The sequence below is a fragment of the Muntiacus reevesi genome, chromosome 18 (assembly GCF_963930625.1).
Source record: "Muntiacus reevesi chromosome 18, mMunRee1.1, whole genome shotgun sequence".
Taxonomy (NCBI): Eukaryota; Metazoa; Chordata; class Mammalia; order Artiodactyla; family Cervidae; genus Muntiacus; species Muntiacus reevesi.
Window position 1 is genome coordinate 6,156,024 of NC_089266.1, and position 22,458 is coordinate 6,178,481.

Sequence of the window (22,458 nt, forward strand, 5' to 3'; positions counted from 1 at the left end):
GTCTCAGGCACCGCTGGTAGGCTTGCTCCTCGGCGACCCCCATCTTCTCAGCAGCTCCAGGAACAGAACCGAAAAGAAGCCGAACAAGGAAGCAGCAAGGCTTGAAGAAAAGCAGAAGTGGGAGCCTGCAGGCCTGACTGTCCTCCTGGAGGGGGACTGAGACCTCAGGACCGGCTGGGCCGGCGCTGTTGCAGGCGACGTCCGTGCTGGAGCGATGGACCAGCCACACCGGGCTATGTGGCTGCCCCCCGCTCTGCTGCTCCTCTGGGTCCCAGGTGGGGGCTGCCAGGGGAGGAGGAGGGGGGAGAGGATGGGGAGGCTGGAGGGTGGGGATGGAAGCGGGGAGGGTGACTCAGACTGGGGTGCGGTCCATCCACCGCTTAAGATGGACCCCATCCTTGGAGGGCAGGGGTGAGTGTCCGTCTCCTTCTGCATCCGTCTAGGCTTGCAGGAGCCACAGTGGGACACGGAGGAGGGGCTTTGCCGAAGGTTTGGGGATGAATTATTAGAGGAAGGAGGGCAGAAGGCAGGGCGTACCAGAGTGGGTGGCAGGGTGACCGCCGGGCACACCCAGGACACGCTCGTTGACAGGAGGCGCCCTCTAGATCACGGGTCCAGGGGGTGGAGGAAGCGTGGGGATGAGGCAGGGGCTGGCCCTGGTCTCAGGGTCATGGAGGTGAATGAATAGCCAGGGTGGCTCGAGGGACCGGAACCTAAGGACCACGGGGCTGGTGGTCTCCAAGGAAGGGAGATGGGGATTCCCATCTCATCGGGGAAGGCGAGGTGGAGGGGGCAGGAGGTGGGAGGGCAGAGCAGCTTCAGGGAAGGGAGGAGGAGGCTTGCTCCCTGGAGGAGAGGGCTTCCTTGTGACGGTTTCTCTCCTGGGCCTCCAGAAGCGTTCGCGGCTCTCAGACAGCTCCCGCAATCTTGCTAGTTTCATCCTTGCGTGCTCATTCAGTCGTGCCTGACTCTTTGGACCCCATAGACTGTAGCCCGCCAGGCTCCTCTGTCCTTGGGGATTCTCCAGACAAGAATACTGGAGTAGGTTGCCATTTCCTCCTCCAGAGGATCTTCCTGACCCGGGGATCGGACCCGTGTCTCCTGCGTCTCCTGTGTAGGCAGGTTCGTTACCGCAGAGAAACTGGGCACCTTCTCATGACTCATTTTTCTACTGTCCCTCTCGGGGGTTCTCGTGTGTTCACTGGCTCTGCCTGGGTGGAGGGTTCACTGTTGCTCTGGTTTCCTCTCTCACTGGTCACGGGCTCGTCCCACGATGCCCAGGACTGAGGCGGCAGTGGTCATGCCTGTCTGGTCCCTTCCTGGGCAGACGTGTGGTGTAAAGGGGGCATCGCCTGTGTTTTTAAAAACAGCAGCAGCAGGAGTCAGGTGCTTTTTCGTGATCTATTTAGATGATTCTTTACTGTCTGAGCCTCCAGGGAAAGAATCCGCCTGTAATGTGGGAGACCTGGGTTCGGTCCCTAGGTTGGGAAGATCCCCTGGAGGAGGGCATGGCAACCCACTCCAGTATTCTTGCCTGGAGAATCCCATGGACAGAGGAGATTGGGGTCCTACCGCCCCCGGAGTCGCGGAGAGTCGGACACGACTGAGCGACTGAGCACTCACAGCAGCCCTGAGACGGTTACAGCCACAGCTCGCCTTGTGCTCTGCTTTGTTGAGTTTCACAGACGCGGCCTTTTCCCAATTGAATGTTGAGGTAGCCCTGCTTCCAGCAAGTCTATTGGCTCCATTCTTCCAACACCGTTTCCTCCGCTCATGCCTCTGTCACATTTTGCAAAATTTCAAACTCTCCACCAGAAAAAGATTATGACTCACTGAAGGCTCAGATGATGCATAGCATTTTTTATCGATAGAGTATAATATCTTTAAATTAAGGTATGTAAATTGCTTGTAAGACGTGATGCTATTTGTTGCACACTTCATAGACAGGAGTATAATGTAAGCATCGCTTTTTTCTTTCGGCTGTGCAGCATGTGGGATCTTAGTTCCCCAACCATGGATCGAACCCACACCCCATGCATTGAAGCAGAGTCTTCCCCCTTAACCACCAGGGAAGTCCCCAACATAGCTTTTCTATGTGCTGGGGAACCAAAAACTTCTTGTGACTTTCTTTGTCGCGATATTCACTTTACTATGATTGTCTGGATGGAGGAGGAAATGGCAACCCGCTCCAGTGTTCTTGCTGGAGAATCCCGCGGACAGAGGAGCCTGGTGGGCTCTAGTCCAGGGGGTCACAGAGAGTCAGACGCGACTGAAGTGGCTGAGGGTGCACAGTTGTCTGGAATCAAATCCACAATATTGCCACAGTGTGACTATAGTTTTTTTTTTCCTTTGAACTATTCAAGACGTGAATTATATTAAGATATTTGGCCAGATTTTAGTCTTTGATATACATTATACTGACTTCATGATAAGAATGGGCTTCTCTGAAGACTCAGATGGTAAAGAATTTGTCTGCAATGCAGGAGACCTGAGTTTGATCCCTGAGAGAAGGGAATGGCTACCCACTCCAGCATTCTTGCCTGGAAAATCCTATTGACAGAGGAGCCTGGCAGGCTTTAGTCCATAGGGTCACAAAGAGTCGGATACAGCTGAGTGGCTAAGCATGTATGATAAGAATTAGGGCGTTTTTCCTGTTTTTTTATTCTCTGTAGATGTTTAAATGAAATTGGGATTGTTTGGTCTTTGAAAGTTTTGAGAGAATTAACTTGTGAAACTGAGTTTTGCTCCTCAATTTTTGGAACAGAAAGAAAAAGGAACTTCTTTCTTCTCTTTTCTCTCCAGTTTTACTGAGGCATAACTAACAAGTAAAAATTGTGTATATATATATGGTGTACGATTACAGTAATGTTTTGATACATGTACACACAGTGGAATAATCACCATATCACTTCACATAGTTGTCTTTGGGAAAGGACTCCTTGCTGACACTTATGGGTACTGGTCTACATTTTTAAAAAATCTATTCTAGATTAATATCGGTAATGTATACTCTCCTAGAAAATCACCAGTCTGGGGGACTTCCCTGATGGTCCAGTGGCTAAGGCTCCATGCTCCCAATTCAGGAGGCCCAGATCCAATTCCTGGTCAGGGAACTAGATCCCACATGCTGCAACTATAGATCCCAAGTGTGGCAACTAAGACCCAGCTGAACTACACAAATAAATAAATGTTTTTTAAAAAATGAAGAGAAAATCACCAATTTTGTCCAAGTGTACAGGCATTTTTGTAGAGGCTTGCGGTTTACCCTATTTTTCTTTTTAATTGTTTATGTGTGTTTTTTTTATTTTTTCTTGATCTGGTTACACACAAGAATGTCTATTTTGTGGTTTGTTTCTCCCAAATGAAAAATCAGCTTTCCGGCGTGTGCACTAGTCCCATTGTTCTTCTGCGTCCTGGTTCACTAACCTCTGCTCTGGCTCTCCTCTCTCTCCTGGGTGGGGTGTGAACGCGCCGGTTCCTCTCCAGTTCTTGTGCTGGATGGTTCGCTCGTTTGTCTGGGATTTAGTGGGATGAGATTTTGCGATTCTGGAGTAAAACACTAGGAAAACAGAGGAACATCCTGTTAGAAGAGACAGATAAAGAGGCAGACAGACAGAATAGTCACGTAGACAGAGGGACAGACAGAGAGAAATGATGAGAGACAGAGAGACAGAAAGTGAGAGAGACAGATGGAGAGAGAGAAGGACAGACAGACAGACACAGAGAGAGATAAGGAGAGACAGACAAAGACGGAGACAGAGGGACAGAGAGACACGGGGAGAGGGAGACAGACACGGTGCGAGGGGAAGGCAGACCCCGGACGCAGAGGGCTGGGTCCCGAGGGTGGAGGTGAAGGGGGGACCCAGGCCAGGCAGGGGAGCCGAGAGCCAGGCTGGAAAGATGAGGATTCACAGCCAAGGGGACACAGGGCGTGGAGTCTGGACATGGGCAGCAGGAACAACGTCTTAAACGAAGGAAGGGCTGGGACATTTGTCTGATGAGCACTCGGTATGTGTCGATTTTACTGATTTTTTATTTTCTAGAAAATCACACATTCATCCAGATTTACACACTTATCTGTAGAGAATGTCTTTTTTCTTTTTTTTTTGGCCACACTGCATGGCTTGTGGGATCATAGTGCTCTGAGCAAGGATTGAACCTGGACCCTCAACAGTGAAAAGGCAGAGTCCTTACCACTGGACCTCCAGGGAATTCTCTGTACAGAAATTTTTTTTCCATATATTTTTATTAGTTGGACGCTAATTACCTTACAATATTGTAGTGGTTTTTGCCATACATTGATATGAATCAGCCATGGATTTACATGTGTTCCCCATCCCAATCCCCCCTCCCACCTCCCTCTCCCCCTGATCCACCTGGGTCTTCCCAGTGCACCAGCCCCGAGCACCTCTGTACAGAATTTCTGCAAAGGGCCATTTTTTAAATTATTTTCATTTTTCTCTGTCTCTGTGATTATTTTATTTTCATGTCTTAATTCAGGTGGACAGAGGGTTATCTATTTTCATTAGACTGAATTTTCTGAAATGTCGGTTTTCTTGGTCAGAAACAGAGGAATATCAGCAACTTCATGTGGTTCAACCTGATATTATTCTCCAGGCATTTGGTGCCCATTATCTCATTCAATACTCCCAAATGTCCTGTGAGGCTTACCAATCATCACCACGTTACCAATGAGGCCTCTGAAGCTCAGAGAGGTTAAGTAACTTGTCCCAGAACACACAGCAGACTTGTCATTGAACTGAGACTAAAACTCAGATTCTTCTGATGCCCTTTCCACGTCACCGTGGCCCTGGCTACAGAGCATCTCAGGAAACATCACACCTGTGATGGGGCTGGAAAAGGCTTCTCTGCGGGGCATCTGCCACCCAGGCCAGAATAGGACCCCCTGACAGGCTCCCAGGAGTGGGAGGATGGGAGCTTGTGGTCAGCTTTGGGTAGCTTTGAACGGAGAGCTGTGTGGGCTGGGGGAGGTGCTCACACCCAAGTGTTTGCTGAGGGCCTACTGTGTGCTGGGCACGTGTAGACCTTTAAGATACAAGAAGGCCCCAGGGGCTTACATTCGGGTGTCTTCAAGTGATTTAAGAGCCTGAAAAGCCAAGTCAAATTAAAGACGTCTAACTCTAACAAAAGACAACAAGCCACACCTCCCACCACTGTGTGGGCCCCGTCACAGGGTCACAGGGCTGGTGAGGAGCGGTATCCGCAGGGGCCAGGGCGGGTGGGGGGGGGGGCGTGTCCTCGGCTTGGTGGCCAGCATTAATGTCACACGCCTAACTTTAGTCCCCCAGCTCCATAGCGGAGGACTGTCTGGGACAATGGCAGACTCCAATCTCAGAAATAAAACATGAGCTTCCTTGAAAATTAAGTCAACAGGAGCTGGGCAAGTTGAAGTAAGGCCCAGGATGAGATGAAGGCTGTCAGTAAACTGTGTGTGTGTGCAGATGATTTTTCATGCATGAAATTTGCCAAGCGTGGCCAGTGCTTCTGTGAACCATCTGGCAGACCTCTCTCTGCCTCGGTCCACACCGTCTTGGCGGGAACACATCGGCCTATGAGCGGTTCTTCAGGTGACTGAGCTGCTCCGGGCTGGGGGCATCCTGACAAGCTGGGAAGTGGGAGTTCCCTGGTGGGTGAGAGGTTGGAAAGGCAGAGGAAAGAAAGTGGGGTCTGGAGGAAAGGGCGGCTGTGGTCTCAGGGGTGACAGCGTGGAAGGGGCAGACTCTCAAGGTGTTTTCAGGCTGATGTGGGGCACCTAGCGTGAGATGGGGGAACTTGGGGGGTGACTCCCAGGGCGTCTTGACTCAGGCCCACCTGATGGAGTTGGACTCGGTTGTGTTTTCCAGGCTGTTTGTCCCTGAGCGGCCCGAGCAGAGTGACGGGCATCATGGGGGGATCCCTGAGCGTGGAGTGTCGGTACGAGGAGAAATTCATCAACAATGCCAAATACTGGTGCAAATCCCCATGTATGTTATTGCGGAAAATTGTGGAGACCAAAAAGCCAGAGAGAGAAGCGAGGAAGGGCCGCGTGTCCATCAAAGACCATCCTGCCAACCTCACCTTCACAGTGACCTTGGAGAGCCTCAGAGAGGAGGATGCGGGAACGTATGGATGTGGGATGGATGTGCCATTTTCATTGGACCCCACCTTAGAGGTGGAGGTGTCTGTGATCGCAGGTGAGCCATGCACCCCTACCTCCCCCTATAACAGTCACAAGGTCACCTGAACAGTCTAAGGTTGGAACTGGCACGGCAGAAATTACATCAGAGAGCAAACTCTGTGTGTGTGCACACGCACACATGTGTGTAGGTATATGTATATATATTGTGTGCATGTGTGTGTGGGCGTGTGTATATTGTGTGCATGTGTGTGTGGGCGTGTGTATGTTGTGTGCATGTGTGTGTAGGTGTGTGTATATTGTGTGTATGTGTGTGTAGGTGTGTGTATATTGTGTGTATGTGCATGTATATTGTGTAGGTGTGTGTATATATATATTGTGTGTGTGTATGTGTCTGTGAGACAGAGACAGGGCGCTGGCACGTCCCCTCGGTCTTGAGCAATGAGGAGGTGCTTGTCGGGGAAGGGGAGGCGGAGAGGCGGGGTGTGCCGCTGAGAGAGGAGGGCGTGGGCCTCCCCGCAGAAACCCGGGAAGCTGTGCGGGGGAAGGTGGGCGCTGAGTGGGGAGGCGGCGGGCGGGGCGAAGGTGCTGAACACAGTGGGAGCGCTAACAAGACCTGCAGTCCAGGCAGCTGTCTCTGGCAAGCCGCATGTGGCTGTGACTTGGTGGTGGGGGGGAGACTGGGGGTGAGGGTGACTCTGGGGCCTCCGGAGGACCCTGACCTCATCATGGGGAGGGGATCAGGGCTGTTGGGGGCGGTACCTATGTCCTGTTCAGAAACAGTCACTTGGCCCCGGAGGGTCCTGGCTGCGGGGTCCTCCATCCTGTCCCCTTCCTGAGTGAAGTCAACCGAGAAAGGTATCAGGGGGTGGTGGGAGAGTCAGAGGGGCTCCCTGAGTCTGATTTGTATTTCAGCACCATTGGCATCACCAACACCAAGGTCAACCCGACCTGCTGCCACAGCCAAGACCTCGACAATCACAGCCAAAGTGTCAACTGTGTCGTTCACCACCCTGGCCACAAAGGGTGCCACCCACAGCTCCAGCAGCCAGCAGGAACAGGAGCCCACGCAGAGCTGGAGGTGAGGTGCCCTAGGCCGAGTCCTGGAGGCGGGCCTCCTCTGCCTTGGGGTCTATTTGGTCAGGAGCCCTGTCCCCGTGGACTGGGGCCTCTGGCTCCCTTTGCACCCAGGCTGGAAGCTGGTCTGCATCTCCTAGCTTGGGCTGTAGGGGCCACACTGGACCTGCCCCGGGCTCTGAGAGGGCTCAGGCCAAGCAGAAGCTGGGGGTGGATGGAGGGAAAGCGACATTTATTGAGAGCTGGTGAGATGATGTCCTACCAGGCTTAGAGCCTCACCTGGATGTTATCATCTCCCTACAATCCTTCACCACCATCACTCTCTGTTTACGGATGAGTAAACAGAGGCTCTGAGAGGTTAAGTGACCAACAGGGTAATATAGTCACAGAGGCAGGCTGGCTCCTGGGCCTAGTTTATATGATTCCGAAGTTTTAGATTCTTTCTTCCAAGTATGTGATTCTCGACCTTTTTTTGGCAGGGGGAGGGAAAAAACCCCAGGAGAATTTGACGACATTTATGGTTTCTCTCCCTGGAAATATGCATATTGTCTGAAGCCATTTCTGGGATTCACAGACTCCCTTTTGTGTTTTAAAAAGTAATCAATTTTTATTTTTGGCTGCGCTGGGTCTTCATTGCTGCACTGGGGCTTTCTCTAGTTGCACTAAGTGGAGGCTACTCTCTAGTTTCGGCGCAAGGGCTTCTCATTGTGGGGGCTTCTCTTCTTGCAGAGCGTGGGCTCTAGAGCGTAAGCTCGGCAGTTGCGGTGTGTGTTAGCTGCTCAGTCGTGTTCAGCTCTTTCCAATCCCATGGACTGTGGCCCGCCAGGCTCCTCTGTCCATGGGATTCTCCAGGCAAGAATACTGGAGTGGGTGGCCATGCCCTTCTCCAGGGAATCTTCCCCACCCAGGGATTGAACCTGTGTCTCTCGTGTCTTCTGCGTTGGCAGGTAGGTTCTTTACCACCAGCGCCATCTGAGTTGTGGTGCACGGGCTTAGTTGCCCCGTGGCATGTGTGATCTTCCTGGACCAGGGATCAAACCTGTGCCCCCTGCATTGTTGGGCAGATTCTTAACCACTGGACCACCAGGGAAGCCCAAGACTCCCTGTTCTGACACCACCTGCTGCCCTGCAAGTGGATTCCTGAACTGGCCACCTGCGGTCAGCGCAGACTCCAGCATCCTGTGGGACTCGTGAGGCTCAGTCTTATAAGACGGTCTGATTTCAGATGCCAGAGCACTTGGGGGATGCTCAGATCATCACATTTCTGATCAATTGGATACACGACCCCCTTGGCTTTGATAATTGTTTACGTAATTCACAGAATGTAGAGAAGTGCTATGCATACAGTTTTATCACAAAGTATAAAGGTCAGGGCGCTTCCCAGGAGGCCCTAGTGGTAAAGAACCCACCTGCCAATGCAGGAGACATAAGAGACCTGGGTTTATTCCCTGGTGGGAAGATCCCCTGGAGGAGGGCATGGCAACCCACTCCAGTATTCTTGCCTGGAGAATCCCCATGGGCAGATGAGCCTAACCATGAAGGCTACAGTCCATGGGGTCCAGCCTACAGCTGCAGGCTACAGTCCGTGGGGTTGCGAAGAGTCAGACACGACTGAAATGACTCAGCATACACGCATAAAGGTCAGGGCCAGTCAGTGAAGGGGCACATAGGGCAAGGTCTGGGAGGGTCCTGACTGCAGTTTCTGTGCCTTTTCCCAGTGGAGTTGGGGGCATCACCCTCCCGGGACTTGGATGTGTTCACCAACCAGGAAGTTCCAAGTCTTGGTGTCCATAGTCTTTACTTGGGTTTCATTGCACAGACATGACTAATTGAATCATTGCCCACATGACTGACCTCAACCCCCAACACCCCTTTCCACTTCCCTGAAGGTCAGGCTGGCTTAGAGCCCCAGATCTCTCATCACATGGCTGGTCCTTCTGGTAACCAGCTCCCAGCCTGAGTCAGGCAAAATCTCAGGCAGATCCAAGGGGCTTGTGAATCACACAGGTGCTCCTATTACTCGGAAGACCCCAAGGATTTAGAGTCTCCCTTCCAGGAGCCAGAGGCAAAGGCCAGTCAGATTCTTTATTATCCGACAGCCCAAGACCCCTCCACTGGCTTCCTGACAATCCAGGGGACAATCTTTATATCAGGCAAGGTGAGATTCAGGCCCCAAACATGCCACCTCCAGAAACGATCTGCAGATGCCCACCTGGGGAATGGAGCTGGGCTTTTTAAACAATAATTTTGTTTGTCTGTTTGTTTATTTTTTCTGTGCTGGGTCTTTGCTGCTGCACAGGCTTTTCTCTAGTTGCAGAGAGTGGTGCTCACTCTCTAGTTTCTGCGCTCGGGCTTCTCACTGCAGTGGCTTCTCCAGGCATGGAGCGCAGGCTCTAAGCACAGGCTCGGTAGTTGTGGAGCCCGGGCTGACTCCCTCCGCAGCATGTGGGATCTTCCTGGGCCAGGGACCGAACCCTGCACTGGCAGGTGGATTCGTCACCACTGAACCACCGGGGAAGCCCCAGAGCTAAGTTTTGTATAGCTGAAGCCTGTGCAATTTGCAGGGGGTGGCGTGCATCTTTAAGAAAAAAGACTAGAACATTATGGATGCAAGTTAGGTATATAAGAAGGGGCCCAAGCAGGGGAGTTGTGTCAGTTCCCCAGGAAAGCAGCTGCTGCTGTCCAAGTGTGAACTGGTAGAGTTTCAAGGAGATGTTTTTGCAGCCATGTTTGTAATAGCAAACTGGGAAAAATGCCCATGGAGAGGGAAGAGTTAAATAACATAGGGTCTATCCAAGCAATGGAATACTATGCAACTATGAAAAGAAAAACCCACAGGGAACTTCTCTATGTAGTGACATGGAAAGATCTTCAAGATGCATTGTGAAGTAAAAAACTAGTGTTTATCACCAACTCAATGGACTTGAGTTTGAGCAAGCTCCAGGAGATGGTGAAGGACTGGGAAGCCTGGCGTGCTGCAGTCCATGGAGTCGCAAAGAGTCAGACACAGCTGAGCTGCTGAACAACAGTGTTTATAAGAGTGGAGCCCAGACTTTTTGGCACCAGGGATCAGTTTTGTGGAAGACAGCTTTTCCACAGACGGGGATGGGAGTGGATGGTTTAGGCAGTAATAAGAGAGTTGAGGGGTGCCGGTGAATGGGGAGGTGCTCACCTCCTGCTGTGTGGCCAGGTTCCTAACAGTCCTCTGATGGGTACTGGTCCATGGCCCAGGGGTTGGGGACCCATGGTTTATACTATGCCTCTTTTATGTGAAAAATGGACATACACAAAAATAATGTATATTCGTATTTTCTTGTATTGAATAAAGAGGCTCTGGAAGGTTCTTAGGTGTACCGTGTGTGTCTGTGGGGGGATTTAGGTAGACGGGGGATGAAAAGGAGGCTTTACGCTCTCTGCCCTTTTTTTAGTGGGAGCTCATCTACTGAACAAGCGAGGGAAGGCAGGACCCCCTGCCCCACCCAGCCCACCCTGTCTCCCCTCAGGCTCCACGCGCTGCTGATCTCACTAGCGCTTCTGCTGCTCCTGTTGGGGGGCGTCTCGCTGCTGGCCTGGAGGATGGTTCAGAGACGGGTCAAAGGTGAGTGAGCTCCCCACACCCGCCCGCACCCCAGCGAGGGTCTAGAGAAAATGTGTCCGGGTTTCCAGGAGGGTCATCAGCTGTTTCTCCCCTGGGACTACATGGCCCCGGCGACCCCAGAGGGCTGGCCCCAGAGGGAGTGTCCCTGGTGTGGCTGAGAGGAGGTGACTTTAAGGCAAGAGGCCTTTCCCACGGCAGGGTCGGGGTGGCTGCTCGTGAAGCAACGTCCCTCTTCCGTCTAAACCCTTCCGAGCCTTCCTACAGCCTCCAAAGTCCAGGCCTGCCCAGCACGGTCAAGGCCCTTGGCAGTCTGCCCATCCTTACCCTCTGCAAGGCAGCGGTTTCTCAACTTCCTCTGCGCTTGCTCTGGGCACTTGCCCTTCGCCGGCTCACTCCTGCGGCCCTACATGCTGCTCTCAGCTTCCTTTCCTCTAGGACCTCTTCCTGGCCCCCAAAGAGCAGCTCGGGGACCCCTTCCGGGTGAACCTCTGTTCTTCCGCCATCAAGGCCCTTGTCCCACCAGTTTATCACACCTGCTTCCTAGGCTGCCTGCCTACCAGCGCACGCAGCTCGTTAGATCAGAGATCCTTACCCAAGGAGGCACAGGAGCAGTGTGTGGTGAGTGAATGTATTATTTAATATTATTTAGTATCATCACAGTGGGGCCCAGGGAGCTCTAGGCAGCCTGTGGTCCAGCCACTCTCCTCTGAGCTCAGATTAAAAGAGAGAAAATAAGACACCCCCAGCATCCTGTCTGGCCCTCAGTAAGTAGAGGCTCAGTAAACACTTGAGCAAATTAAATACATAGGAGAACAGAGAAACCAGTGACCCTGTGACCTTCTTGCTGGTGGGTGGCCCAAATGTTACCTATGTCAGCTTAAAAAAAAAATGCACAGCGTGAGAGTGGCGAGCTAGGTTTTATCTAGGGCAAAATGGGGACTGCAGCCCGGGAGACAGCACCTTAGATAGCTCTGAGAAACTGCTCCAAAGATTCAGGAGGCGGGGAAAGGTCAGCGTATCAGTGATTTGGTGAAGGGGGAGGAACACATGCAATCAAACACACGTTTTTCCAGAAGGTTTCTGTTAGTCTCGAGAAGCTTCTGCTAGTCACAGGGAACAGTCGTCACCATGAAGGATGTTCGTGCTTTTCTAGATATGGAGAGAGGCAAGGACTGGGCTCATAAAAATCAGCTCCTGAGAATATCTGACTCTCCGAAGACCAGTCCTGCCCGTTTACCTGGCACGCGGGTGCCTCATTCCTGCTCTCCACCCTGAACTCCTTTCAGGGGGTGTTGAAGGTCAGAAGCCGCATCAGCACCGGATCTGATCCTTGCAGAGGTGGACGGCCGGCGCCCAGGCCAAGGGCCGGTTTGTACTTGACTCCTGTAGGGCAGCAGCTTTCTGCTGAAGTGGGTGTGAGCCTCAGGGTTCCTTCCTGGACTAAGTTCTTAATTCCATTTGCGCAGAGTACCTGGGCAGAAGGGATGCTTGTTCAGAATTACCGATGCTGAGCCTTTCAGGGCTGCAGTGAAATCCTGGTGGCTCTGCTCCACACCTGCAGCGCTAGACTGGGCGTTGGTTCTTCCTGGGAGCAAAAGGGGGGACCCCGCCTGACTCGTTCACCTCCAGCATCCCCGTGGGGCCCAGCCCCTCCCTCCAGCACATCTCCGGCCTTTAGCCGCGAAATCAGCCTCAACATATGTATGCTTGATGGATGGAAAGAAAACCACTTCCTCTTCCCCATCTGCTGTTCCCATATCGCTTCTGGGAACCATCTCCTGAAACTTTAGCCCATACTGCTTACCACATGGGCGTTTTCCCAGCCTGGGTTGCCTCAGATCTGTGGGTCCCAGCAGTCTCCAGGGTGCCCTTTCACCTAAAAAGCGCCCCTCCCCTTTAAAAACGGGGTGTGTGATTGCTGTAGAAAATGGGAAAAAGAAGTAAAACACAGAGAAGGAAAGAAATTCACCCTAATAAATAAAAAGAAGAACTTGCACCGCCCAGAGAAAACCAGCCACAGACGGCTGAGTCACATCCTTATGGTCTCTTGCAAATCTGACTCCTTAAAATGTTTGCTCCATATGTAATTTCACTTTCATTTTTTAACTAAAAATATGTTTTTTGTTGACTTGTTTTTGGTTGTGCTGGGTCTTCGTTGCTGCGTGCGGGCTTTCTCTCGCGGCGGTGCATGGGCTTCTCGCTGTGGCGGTTTCTCTGGTTGGAGAACGCGGGCTCAGTAGCTGTGGCAGGTCAGCTCGGTTGCCCAGCGACGTGTGGGATCTTCCAGGGCCAGGGTCGAACCCGTCTGTGTCCCCTGCATTGGCAGTTGGATTCCTAACCACTGGACCACCAGGGAAGTCCCGTAATTCCACTTTTCAACCTTATGATTTTCCCTGCTAATAATCTTCTCCAAATCCCTTGCGTGCAGAGTTGACTTGTGTGGGTGGGTTATACCTCGTCAAGGGATCTTTGTTTAATGGGAGAAAGTCTTTGTGTTCATGTAGCCTCTGTCTCTCCCCTGCTTGGCATCTCAGCGCCTGTCTCCCGGCTGCCTCTGGGGTTAAGGTTAGGGTTAGTGACCCCTGCTGGCCCTGCTGGCCCCAGCCAGACCCCTGCTCTGTGATCACTCATGGCTCCTCCCCTGAGCCCACTCTCGTCCTTCCCTTATTCATTCACTAGATCACAGTGAAGTTGTCCTGAGCACCTAGTGAGCGCCAGGCCCTGTGCTGGGCTCTTGAGGACCCCGTCGTGGCCAGGGTAGACTGGGTCCGCCTTCAGCGGGCTCCCTGTTCAGCTGTCTGCCACCCAACTCCCTCCATGTCACCTGCCTTCCCGGGGTGGACTCCCATCTCTTCCTCACCAGCCTTTTCCCTCCTTCCCATCAAATCTGTCTGAGTCGAGGAGATGGAGGATGGTAGGGAGCTGGCCCACAGCATCTGAAAATATGTCCATATCTCAAGTGGCACTAGCGGTAAAGAATCCGCCTGCCAATTCAGGAGACATGAGATGCGAGTGGGATCCCTGGGTCGGGAAGATCCCCTGGAGAAGGGAATGGCAACCCACTCCAGTATTCTTGCCTGGAAAATTCCATGGACAGAGGAGCCTGGTGGGCTACAGTCTAAGGGTCACACGGAGTCGGACACGACTGAAGTGACTTAGCACACACGCACGTGTTCATACCTCAGAGCCCCTGGCTGCACAGCCTGTCGAGCCAACCGGTGAGGTTCAGCAGACGCCTCTGTCGTCCATGACCTCGTGTCTCCTGACTCGGGGAATCTCACCGCTGACTTTGGGACTCTGTCCCTGAGGCTGGACAGCGTCTCTCCCTGCAGCATCCAGCGGGCCCTGGAGCTGCCTGGCGGAGATCCTAGATCAAGGGCGCTCTGGTGCGTGGGCATCACCTCCCCCACCCTCAGTTCCCGGGGCCCGGGTGAAAGCACCAGGGAAGCGCAGAGCCGCGCTCGGAGGCGGGACCTGGACGCCGCTTTGCAGGTGCCAGAAACAAGCGTCTGTGCGACCTGAGCTGGGATTCCTCAGGGTGGACAGGGCTTCCTGTCTGGGAGGGGCTGACCCCAGGCCAGGGGGTCACAGCAGATGAACCTGGTGACTTTGCGTGGTTTGATGCTCTAGGTCTCTGCAAGGTCACTTCCTTTTTATGATTTTATTTTTAAAAATTTTAGGGTTTGTTAAAACACAGCTGGACTTCATCCCCAATGTTGATAATTCAGTACGGTTGCAGTGGGGCCTGCAAAACTGCATTTTTTTAATTGGTAAAAAAAGAAATACTTATCAAATTTGTCATTTTTTTTTTTTTTTTTTGCAAAGAACAATTTTATCTAAAAGGATTGAAAAGTGTTAAATACAAGGTCTTTTAATTTACATGACAAGCAATAAATACGCTGTATTGAAACTCATCCTGCACACGGCTACCCTTGTACATGTAATGTACTGAAAATTAGCTGTCACGCATGTAATTGTACTTTCAAATTTGTCATCTTAACCATTTTTTTCTTATCTTTTGTGATCAGTAAAATTTCTTTTTTTTTCCATTAATTTTTATTAGTTGGAAGCTAATTACTTTACAATATTGTAGTGGTTTTTGCCATACATTGACATGAATCAGCCATGGATTTCATCTTAACCATTTCTAAGTTTACAGTTCGGTAGTGTCAAGTGTGTTTATACTGTTGAAAAAGAGATCTCCAGGTCTTGTTCATCACGCAGACATTTCCTGTTAAATGGGTGCCCTTCCTTTCTCATCTCCCTCACCTGGGAGCGTGGAGCCTTAACCACTGGATCACCGGGGAAATCCCTGAGGAGCATTTTTATGAGTGGCTGTTTTGGGAACCACCTTTGTTTGATCCCCTCTACCCTAGCTGGAGCCTTCCTGCTTCTTCATTCATTCATTTCCTCATTCACTAATTCACCCACTCAACACACCCTTGAGTTCCCACCGTGCTGCTGGCCTGAAGCGATAGGTCCCCGGGGCTGAGGTCTCTAGGGAAAGGCTCTCCTCCATGATCTGCATTCTGCCTCGTTCTAGGGCTCAGTCTCCTTCCTCTTCTCTTGCCTCTTTAGCTGGAGAGAAACCAGAGCTGCCCCAGAGCCGCAATCAGGTAAGGAGGGTTCCCGCAGGGGGCGCGTCCGGGTGGCTGCGAGGCACACAGGAGATGCTGGGGACCCGATCTGTCCCGTTAGCCGGTGGAGGTCCGCGTGGATCCCACATGGATAGAGCGAGGTGCTCACCTAGAGCCAGAAGAATAACGCCTGGGAGGCCTGGTCGCTGGGTCATCATGAGCTCTGACCAGTCTGTTCCCTCCCAGGGGAGGAGGAGGGAGGGAGGGTCCTCCAGCCCAGCTGTTGACCTGACCATTCTAACACGCCCCAGAGAGGACCTGAGTGGGGGAGGCGGAAGGCAGGATGGGAAGGCTGGGGCATCCAGAGCACAGAGCGGGAGGGGAGATGCTTGCAGGGGCACGGGCCTCTCTAGGCTGGGCTGCGGAGGGGCCTGTGGACACCCATCCAAACCCTGCACTCCTGTCCACCCCAGGCTGCTGGGCAGGCTGAGCCCTGCTATGCGAATCTGGAGCTGCAGACGAGGCCCCTTTCCGGAAAGCCCATTCAACCTACACGGGTGGAGGTGGAATACAGCACAGTGGTGAGTGCAAGGGCCCAGCTCCCATCCTGGGGGCTGCGGGCCGTGGCAGAGGCATCGCCATGTGGGGTCCGGCAGGCAGGGAGGAGAGAGAGGCTTGATTGGTCACCTTGTGCTTCTGCAGAACGAGGATACACAGAAAACCAGCCAAGTGTTGGGGACACCTCTGGCGGTCCAGTGGCTAAGACTTGGCCTTCCAATGCAGGGGGTGCAGGTTTGATCCCTGGTTGGGGAGCTAGGATCCCACATGCCTCTTGACCAGAAAACCAAAACGTGTAACAGAAGCAATACTGTAATAAATTCAATAAGGATTGTAAAAAAGGTCCACATCAAAAAAAATCTTAAAAAAGAAAAGAAAATGAAGAAAGTGTAGATTTCGCCAGACCTTGGTGTCCTTGTGGCTGAGGGGTCGGGTGGGAGATGAAGGGGCTTTTGGAATGGCCAGTGGATAATCAAGAGTCAATAAAGTACAGCATTTATTAAGCACCTACTATGAGAAACCTGTATGCAGGTCAGGAAGCAACAGTTAGAACTGGACATGGAACAACAGACTGGTTCCAAATAGGAAAAGGCGTACGTCAAGGCTGTATATTGTCACCCTGCTTATTTAACTTATATGCAGAGTACATCATGAGAAACGCTGGGCTGGAAGAAGCACGAGCTGGAATCAAGGTTGCCGGGAGAAATATAAATAACCTCAGATATGCAGATGACACCAACCTTATGGCAGAAAGTGAAGAGGAACTAAAAAGCCTCTTGATGAAAGTGAAAGAGGAAAGTGAAAAAATTGGCTTAAAGCTCAACGTTCAGAAAACTAAGATCATGGCATCTGGTTCCGTCACCTCATGGGAAATAGATGGAGAGACAGTAGAAACAGTATCAGACTTTATTTTCTTGGGCTCCAAAATCACTGCAGATGGTGATTGCAGTCATGAAATTAAAAGATGCTTACTCCTTGGAAGGAAAGTTATGACCAACCTAGATAGCATATTAAAAAGCAGAGACATTACTTTGCCAACAAAAGTCCGTCTAGTCAAGGCTATGGTTTTTCCAGTGGTCATGTATGAATGTGAGAGTTGGACTGTGAAGAAAGCTGAGCGCTGAAAAAGTGATGCTTTTGAACTGTGGTATTGGAGAAGACTCTTGAGAGTCCCTTGGACTGCAAGGAGATCCAACCAGTCCATCCTAAGGCAGATCAGTCCTGGGTGCTCATTGGAAGGACTGATGCTGAAGCTGAAACTCCAATACTTTGGCCACCTCATGCCAAGAGCTGACTCATTGGAAAAGACCCTGATGCTGGGAGGGATTGGGGGCAGGAGGAGAAGGGGACGACAGAGGATGAGATGGCTGGATGGCATCACCGACTCATGGACATGTGTTTGAGTAAACTCTGGGAGTTGGTGATGGACAGGGAGGCCTGGTGTGCTGCAATTCATGGGTTCACAAAGAGTCGGACTCGACTGAGCGACTGAACTGAATTGAATGTACCATATGGACTTCCCTGGTGGCTCAGATGATAAAAGAATCTGCCTATAATGCGGGAGACCTGGGTTTGATCCCTGAGTTGGGAAGATCCCCTGGAGGAGGAAATGGCAACCCACTCCAGTACTCTTGCCTGGAAAATCCCATGGATGGACGGAGGAGCCTGGTGGGCTACAGCCCATGGGGTTGCAAAGAGTCGGACACGACTGAGCGACTTCATTTCACTTTCATGTACTGTATGGGCTTCCCAGGTGGCGCTAGTGGTAAAGAACCCACCTGCCAATGCTGGAGACATAAGAGACACAGGTTCCATCCCTGGGTGGGGAAGATCCCCTGGAGGAGGGCATGGCAACCTACTCCAGTGTCTTGCCTGCAGAATCCCATGGACAGAGGAGCCTGGAGGGCTACAGTCCATGTCACACAGAGTTGGACACAGCTGAAGCAACTTAACAGGCACGCACACCCATGTTCCATACACCCAACTTAGCAGGCACGCACACCCATGTTCCATACACCCAACTTAGAAGGCACGCACACGCATGTACCATACACCCAATGTTAAAGCCAATGGTTTTTCCACTGTTTCAGTATGAACGCTTTGGTATGAACGCTGCTTTTTAGATTTTTACCAATGAGCCCTTGTGTGTCAAGCCGTAGGCACAGCATTGAAAAGTGGAATAATGGAAGAGGTTGCCTCCCATCCCCACCCCATGCAGGGTCATAACTCACCCTTAAGTGGAAGAATTTAGGCAGAAGTTGAGGGACTGGTTGTCAGAGAAGATGAGATGGAGCTTTAAGCATCAGACACATGGCCCTGGGACCAGCAACACCCTAGCTTTTCTAACTTGGTGACTAATGACCTCAGAGCAGATCCCAGGCACTCCCCCAGCTCTGATGCTTGGACTTTGTCCTGTGTCTTTGATAGTGATCAGGGCTCCTGGCCTTCCCCAATCAACAGAAATTGATCAGAGGCCAGACAAGACATTCAGGCAAGGCTCTGCTGGGGCCGCTGCTGCAGCAGGAGGGAGCAGGAGGGAGCGAGAACAAGCAGCAGTTTTCCTTGCTTGCTCCCCAAGGGGTGTGGGGGCCTGTGGTTCCTCAGATGGAGTGAGGGTAGGGGTGTGTCCAGGGGTGGGGCTAGAGAGGTGGCTTAGGTGTTTTGCCCACCTCTTGGGTGGTGTTCTATGCAGGGGGCATGTGCAGTACCCCGCTTTTGCTCCTCAAAAGCAGCAGTTGGGGTTCTTGGTCTCTTTGTATCTCTAGTCCAGAATATGCCCCAACTGTACATGCATGCAGGAGCAGGCAATGGCAATCCACTCCAGTGCTCTTGCCTGGAAAATCCCATGGATGGAGGAACCTGGTGGGCTGCAGTCCATGGGGTCGCTGAGAGTCGGACACGACTGAGTGACTTCACTTTCACTTTTCACTTTCATGCATTGGAGAAGGAAACGGCAACTCACTCCAGTCTTCTTGCCTGGAGAATCCCAGGGACGGGGGAGCCTGGTGGGCTGCCGTCTATGGGGTCGCACAGAGTCGGACACGACTGAAGTGACTTCGCAGCAGCAGCAGCAGTGCACGCACGCAGTTGTGTTTAGTCCCTTAGAGTTTCTTTGGATTTTGTTGCTCAAGGAGATGTTTGTCCAGGTGCAAGCCCTGCAGCAAAGGGTCCAGGGCTGGCATGTCTCATCTCCATCAGGCGGGGGCGGAGCAGGTGGGTGGGCAGGATTTTGGAGACCCGCCTTTGCGAGAGAAAGTGGCCAGGACAGTGGGGAATGGTGGAGCCTCCCTCAGGTCGCCCCTCTGATGTCTCCTCCCGAATCTGGGGTTCCCACTTCCCCGGCCTCCCCCTGAGCCTCTGGACTCTGTCTCCGCAGGGCCCGCCCAGCGACAACCTTCATTACACCTCGGTGGTGTTTGACTCCCAGAGCCAGGCTTCCAAGGCCTGCAGGACTCCCTCCGAGACGCCAGTGTACAGCGTGATTAAGAAGACATAAGTTCGTGTTCCCAGCCTTACCAACTGGAGGACTCTGCGGGTCACAGGAGGCCCAGGGCTCGGCCTTCACCCACGAACCTCCCTCCACCTGCTTCCCTTGATGGTGACTGGCAAGGCAGCTGGGCTCCCCAAGGTTGCCCATCTTGCGCCATCAGCAAGGCTGACTTCACTGAGGATGTCCGGGAATGCGGTTCTGGATGGTCCCAAAGGAAACCTTCCATCCCACTGGCTCTCGACATCTCTTTCCTCTCTTCCCTGCTTCATGCCAGCTCCACGTGGCTCCAGGCAAAGCTGTGATTCCTGTAGCATGGTGCCTACAAATAGCTTTGTAAACCGCAGCCCCACGGAAATGTCTGGGGATGCTGGGAAGTGGGAACTGGTGAAGAGCCAGGAGAACACAAAGGCATTGAAGACTGAGTCCTTCTCTTCTTACAGACAAGGAGACCAAGACCCAGAGAAAGGAGAGGCTTGCCCACAGCTCCAGAACGAGTGGCTCACTTCTCTGGACTCTTGGGATTATTGTTAATCTTAGAGGTATTAATAACATGGAAATTATCTTAAGAGAGAAGAAAGAAATTATTTAAACTTTGCAGCTGTACGTCTGCAAAATTGTATTAAAAGTCCTTTCTTTTGAAGTTGAATAATATTTCATTGATGTATATATCATATCATGCTTATCCATCCATTCACCTGTCAATAGAATGCTTCTATATTTTAGCTCTTGTGAAAAATCCAAGTTATGAACTTGGTGTACAAGTATCTCTTGGAGACTCTGCCTTCAATTCTTTTGGGTGTACACCCAGAAGAGGAATTTCTGAATCACATGATAACCTATTTTTAATTTTTGAGGAACTGCTCTACTGTTACTGGCAGTAGCTGTACCATGCTACATTCCCACCACGGGTCTGCAGTTTCTTCACATCCTTTCCAACACTTTTTCTTTGTTTTTTTTTTCAGTAGTGAACCTAACGCATGTGAGGTGGTATCTCATCGCGATGTTGCATTTCCCCAGTGATTAGTGATGCTGAGCACTTTTCACGTGCTTATTGGCCATTTGTCTATCTTCACTGAAGACATGTCTATTCAGTCCTTTTGCCCATTTTCAAATTGATTTCTTTGTTGTTGTTGAGTTGTCTATGTATTCTGGAAATTCAGTCTTATCAGATATATAATTTGCAAATATTTTCTCTCATTTTGTGGGTCAAATTTTTACTCTGTTGAAGATGTCTTTTGAGGACAAAGATTTCGACATTTCATGAAGTTTAATTTGTCCATTTTGTTGTTGCTGCTGGTTATGCCGTTTAGGTCATTCTCAAGAAATCACTGTCAAATCTGAGGTTCTGAAGATTTTGTGCTATGCTTTATTCTAAGAGTTTAATAGCTTTAGGTCTGACTAGCTAACTTTTAGCTAAGAAAGGCAACCCCAAAGAATGCTCAAACTACCGCACAATTGCACTCATCTCACACACTAGTAAAGTAATGCTCAAAATTCTCCAAGCCAGGCTTCAGCAATACGTGAACCAAAAACTTCCAGATGTTCAAGCTGGCTTTAGAAAAGGCAGAGGAACCAGAGATCAAATTGCCAATATCCGCTGGGTCATTGAAAAAGCAAGAGAGTTCCAGAAGAACATCTATTTCTGCTTTATCGACTATGCCAAAGCCTTCGACTGTGTGGATCACAATAAACTGTGGAAAATTCTGAAAGAGATGGGAATACCAGACCACCTGACCTGCCTCTTGAGAAACCTGTATGCAGGTCAGGAAGCAACAGTTAGAACTGGACATGGGACGACAGACTGGTTCCAAATAGGAAAAGGAGTACGTCAAGGCTGTATATTGTCACCCTGCTTATTTAACTTATATGCAGAGTACATCATGAGAAATGCTGGGCTGGAAGAAGCACAAGCTGGAATCAAGATTGCCAGGAGAAATATCAATAAACTCAGATATGCAGATGACACCACCCTTATGGCAGAAAGCGAAGAACTAAAGAACCTCTTGATGAAAGTGAAAGAGGAGAGTGAAAAAGTTGGCTTAAAGCTTAACATTCAAGAAACTAAGATCATGGCATCTGGTCCCATCACCTCATGGGAAATAGATGGGGAGATAGTAGAAACAGTGTCAGGCTTTATTTTTTTTTCTTGGGCTCCAAAATCACTGCAGATGGTGACTGCAGCCATGAAATTAAAAGACGCTTACTCCTTAGAAGGAAAGTTATGACCAACCTAGACAGCATATCAAAAAACAGAGACATTACTTTGCCAACAAAGGTCCGTCTGGTCAAGGCTATGGTTTTTCCAGCGGTCATGTATGAATGTGAGAGTTGGACTGTGAAGAAAGCTGAGTGCTGAAAAAGTGATGCTTTTGAACTGTGGTATTGGAGAAGACTCTTGAGAGTCCCCCAGACTGCAAGGAGATCCAACTAGTCCATCCTAAAGATCAGTCCTGGGTGTTCATTGGAAGGACTGATGCTGAAGCTGAAACTCCAATACTTTGGCTACCTCATGCAAAGAGTAGACTCATTGGAAAAGACCCTGATGCTGGGAGGGATTGGGGGCAGGAGGAGAAGGGGACGACAGAGGATGAGATGGCTGGATGGCATCACCGACTCGATGGGCATGAGTTTGAGTAAACTCCGGGGGTTGGTGATGGACAGGGAGGCCTGGTGTGCTGCGATTCATGGGGTCGCAAAAGAGTCAGACACGACTGAGCAACTGAACTGGACTGAACTGAAGCTAACTTTTTAGGCTAGCTTTGGGTTTATCCTTCTTTTTCTAACTCCTAAAGTTGTAAAGTTAGATTTTCTTATTTGAGATCTTTGCCCTTATTTTTAATGTAAGCATTTAAATATCCCACTTAACGCTGTTTCCGTTGTGTTCCATAAGTTTTTGTAGATGGTGTTTATGCCTCCATTCATCTTAAGTGTTTTCTAGTTCCCTTTATGATTTCTTCTTTGATCCATTGGTTGTGTATGAGTGTGCTGTTTCATTTCCACAAGTTTGTGAATTTTCCACTTT

General features: G+C 50.8%; 1 protein-coding gene across 1 annotated transcript; it reads left to right on the plus strand.

Annotated features, from left to right (window-relative positions):
• Positions 1 to 112: 112 nt before the first annotated feature.
• Positions 113 to 21,229, plus strand: CD300A (CD300a molecule). Its single transcript, XM_065909882.1, has 7 exons — positions 113 to 275; positions 5,865 to 6,194; positions 7,052 to 7,217; positions 10,717 to 10,811; positions 15,390 to 15,427; positions 15,862 to 15,969; positions 19,323 to 21,229. The coding sequence occupies exons 1-7, from the start codon at positions 215 to 217 to the stop codon at positions 19,440 to 19,442; spliced, it is 918 nt and encodes a 305-aa protein (XP_065765954.1). The 5' UTR covers positions 113 to 214; the 3' UTR covers positions 19,443 to 21,229.
• Positions 21,230 to 22,458: the final 1,229 nt, after the last annotated feature.

What these genes read in the sequence shown, in the direction of transcription:
- CD300A (XM_065909882.1), top strand. Translation starts at nt 215, where the DNA reads ATGGACCAGCCACACCGGGCTATGTGGCTGCCCCCCGCTCTGCTGCTC. An exon ending in GGAGGTGTCTGTGATCGCAG is followed by an intron (nt 6,195 to 7,051) that starts GTGAGCCATGCA and finishes TTTGTATTTCAG; the next exon opens with CACCATTGGCATCACCAACA. An exon ending in AGGTGGAATACAGCACAGTG is followed by an intron (nt 15,970 to 19,322) that starts GTGAGTGCAAGG and finishes CTGTCTCCGCAG; the next exon opens with GGCCCGCCCAGCGACAACCT.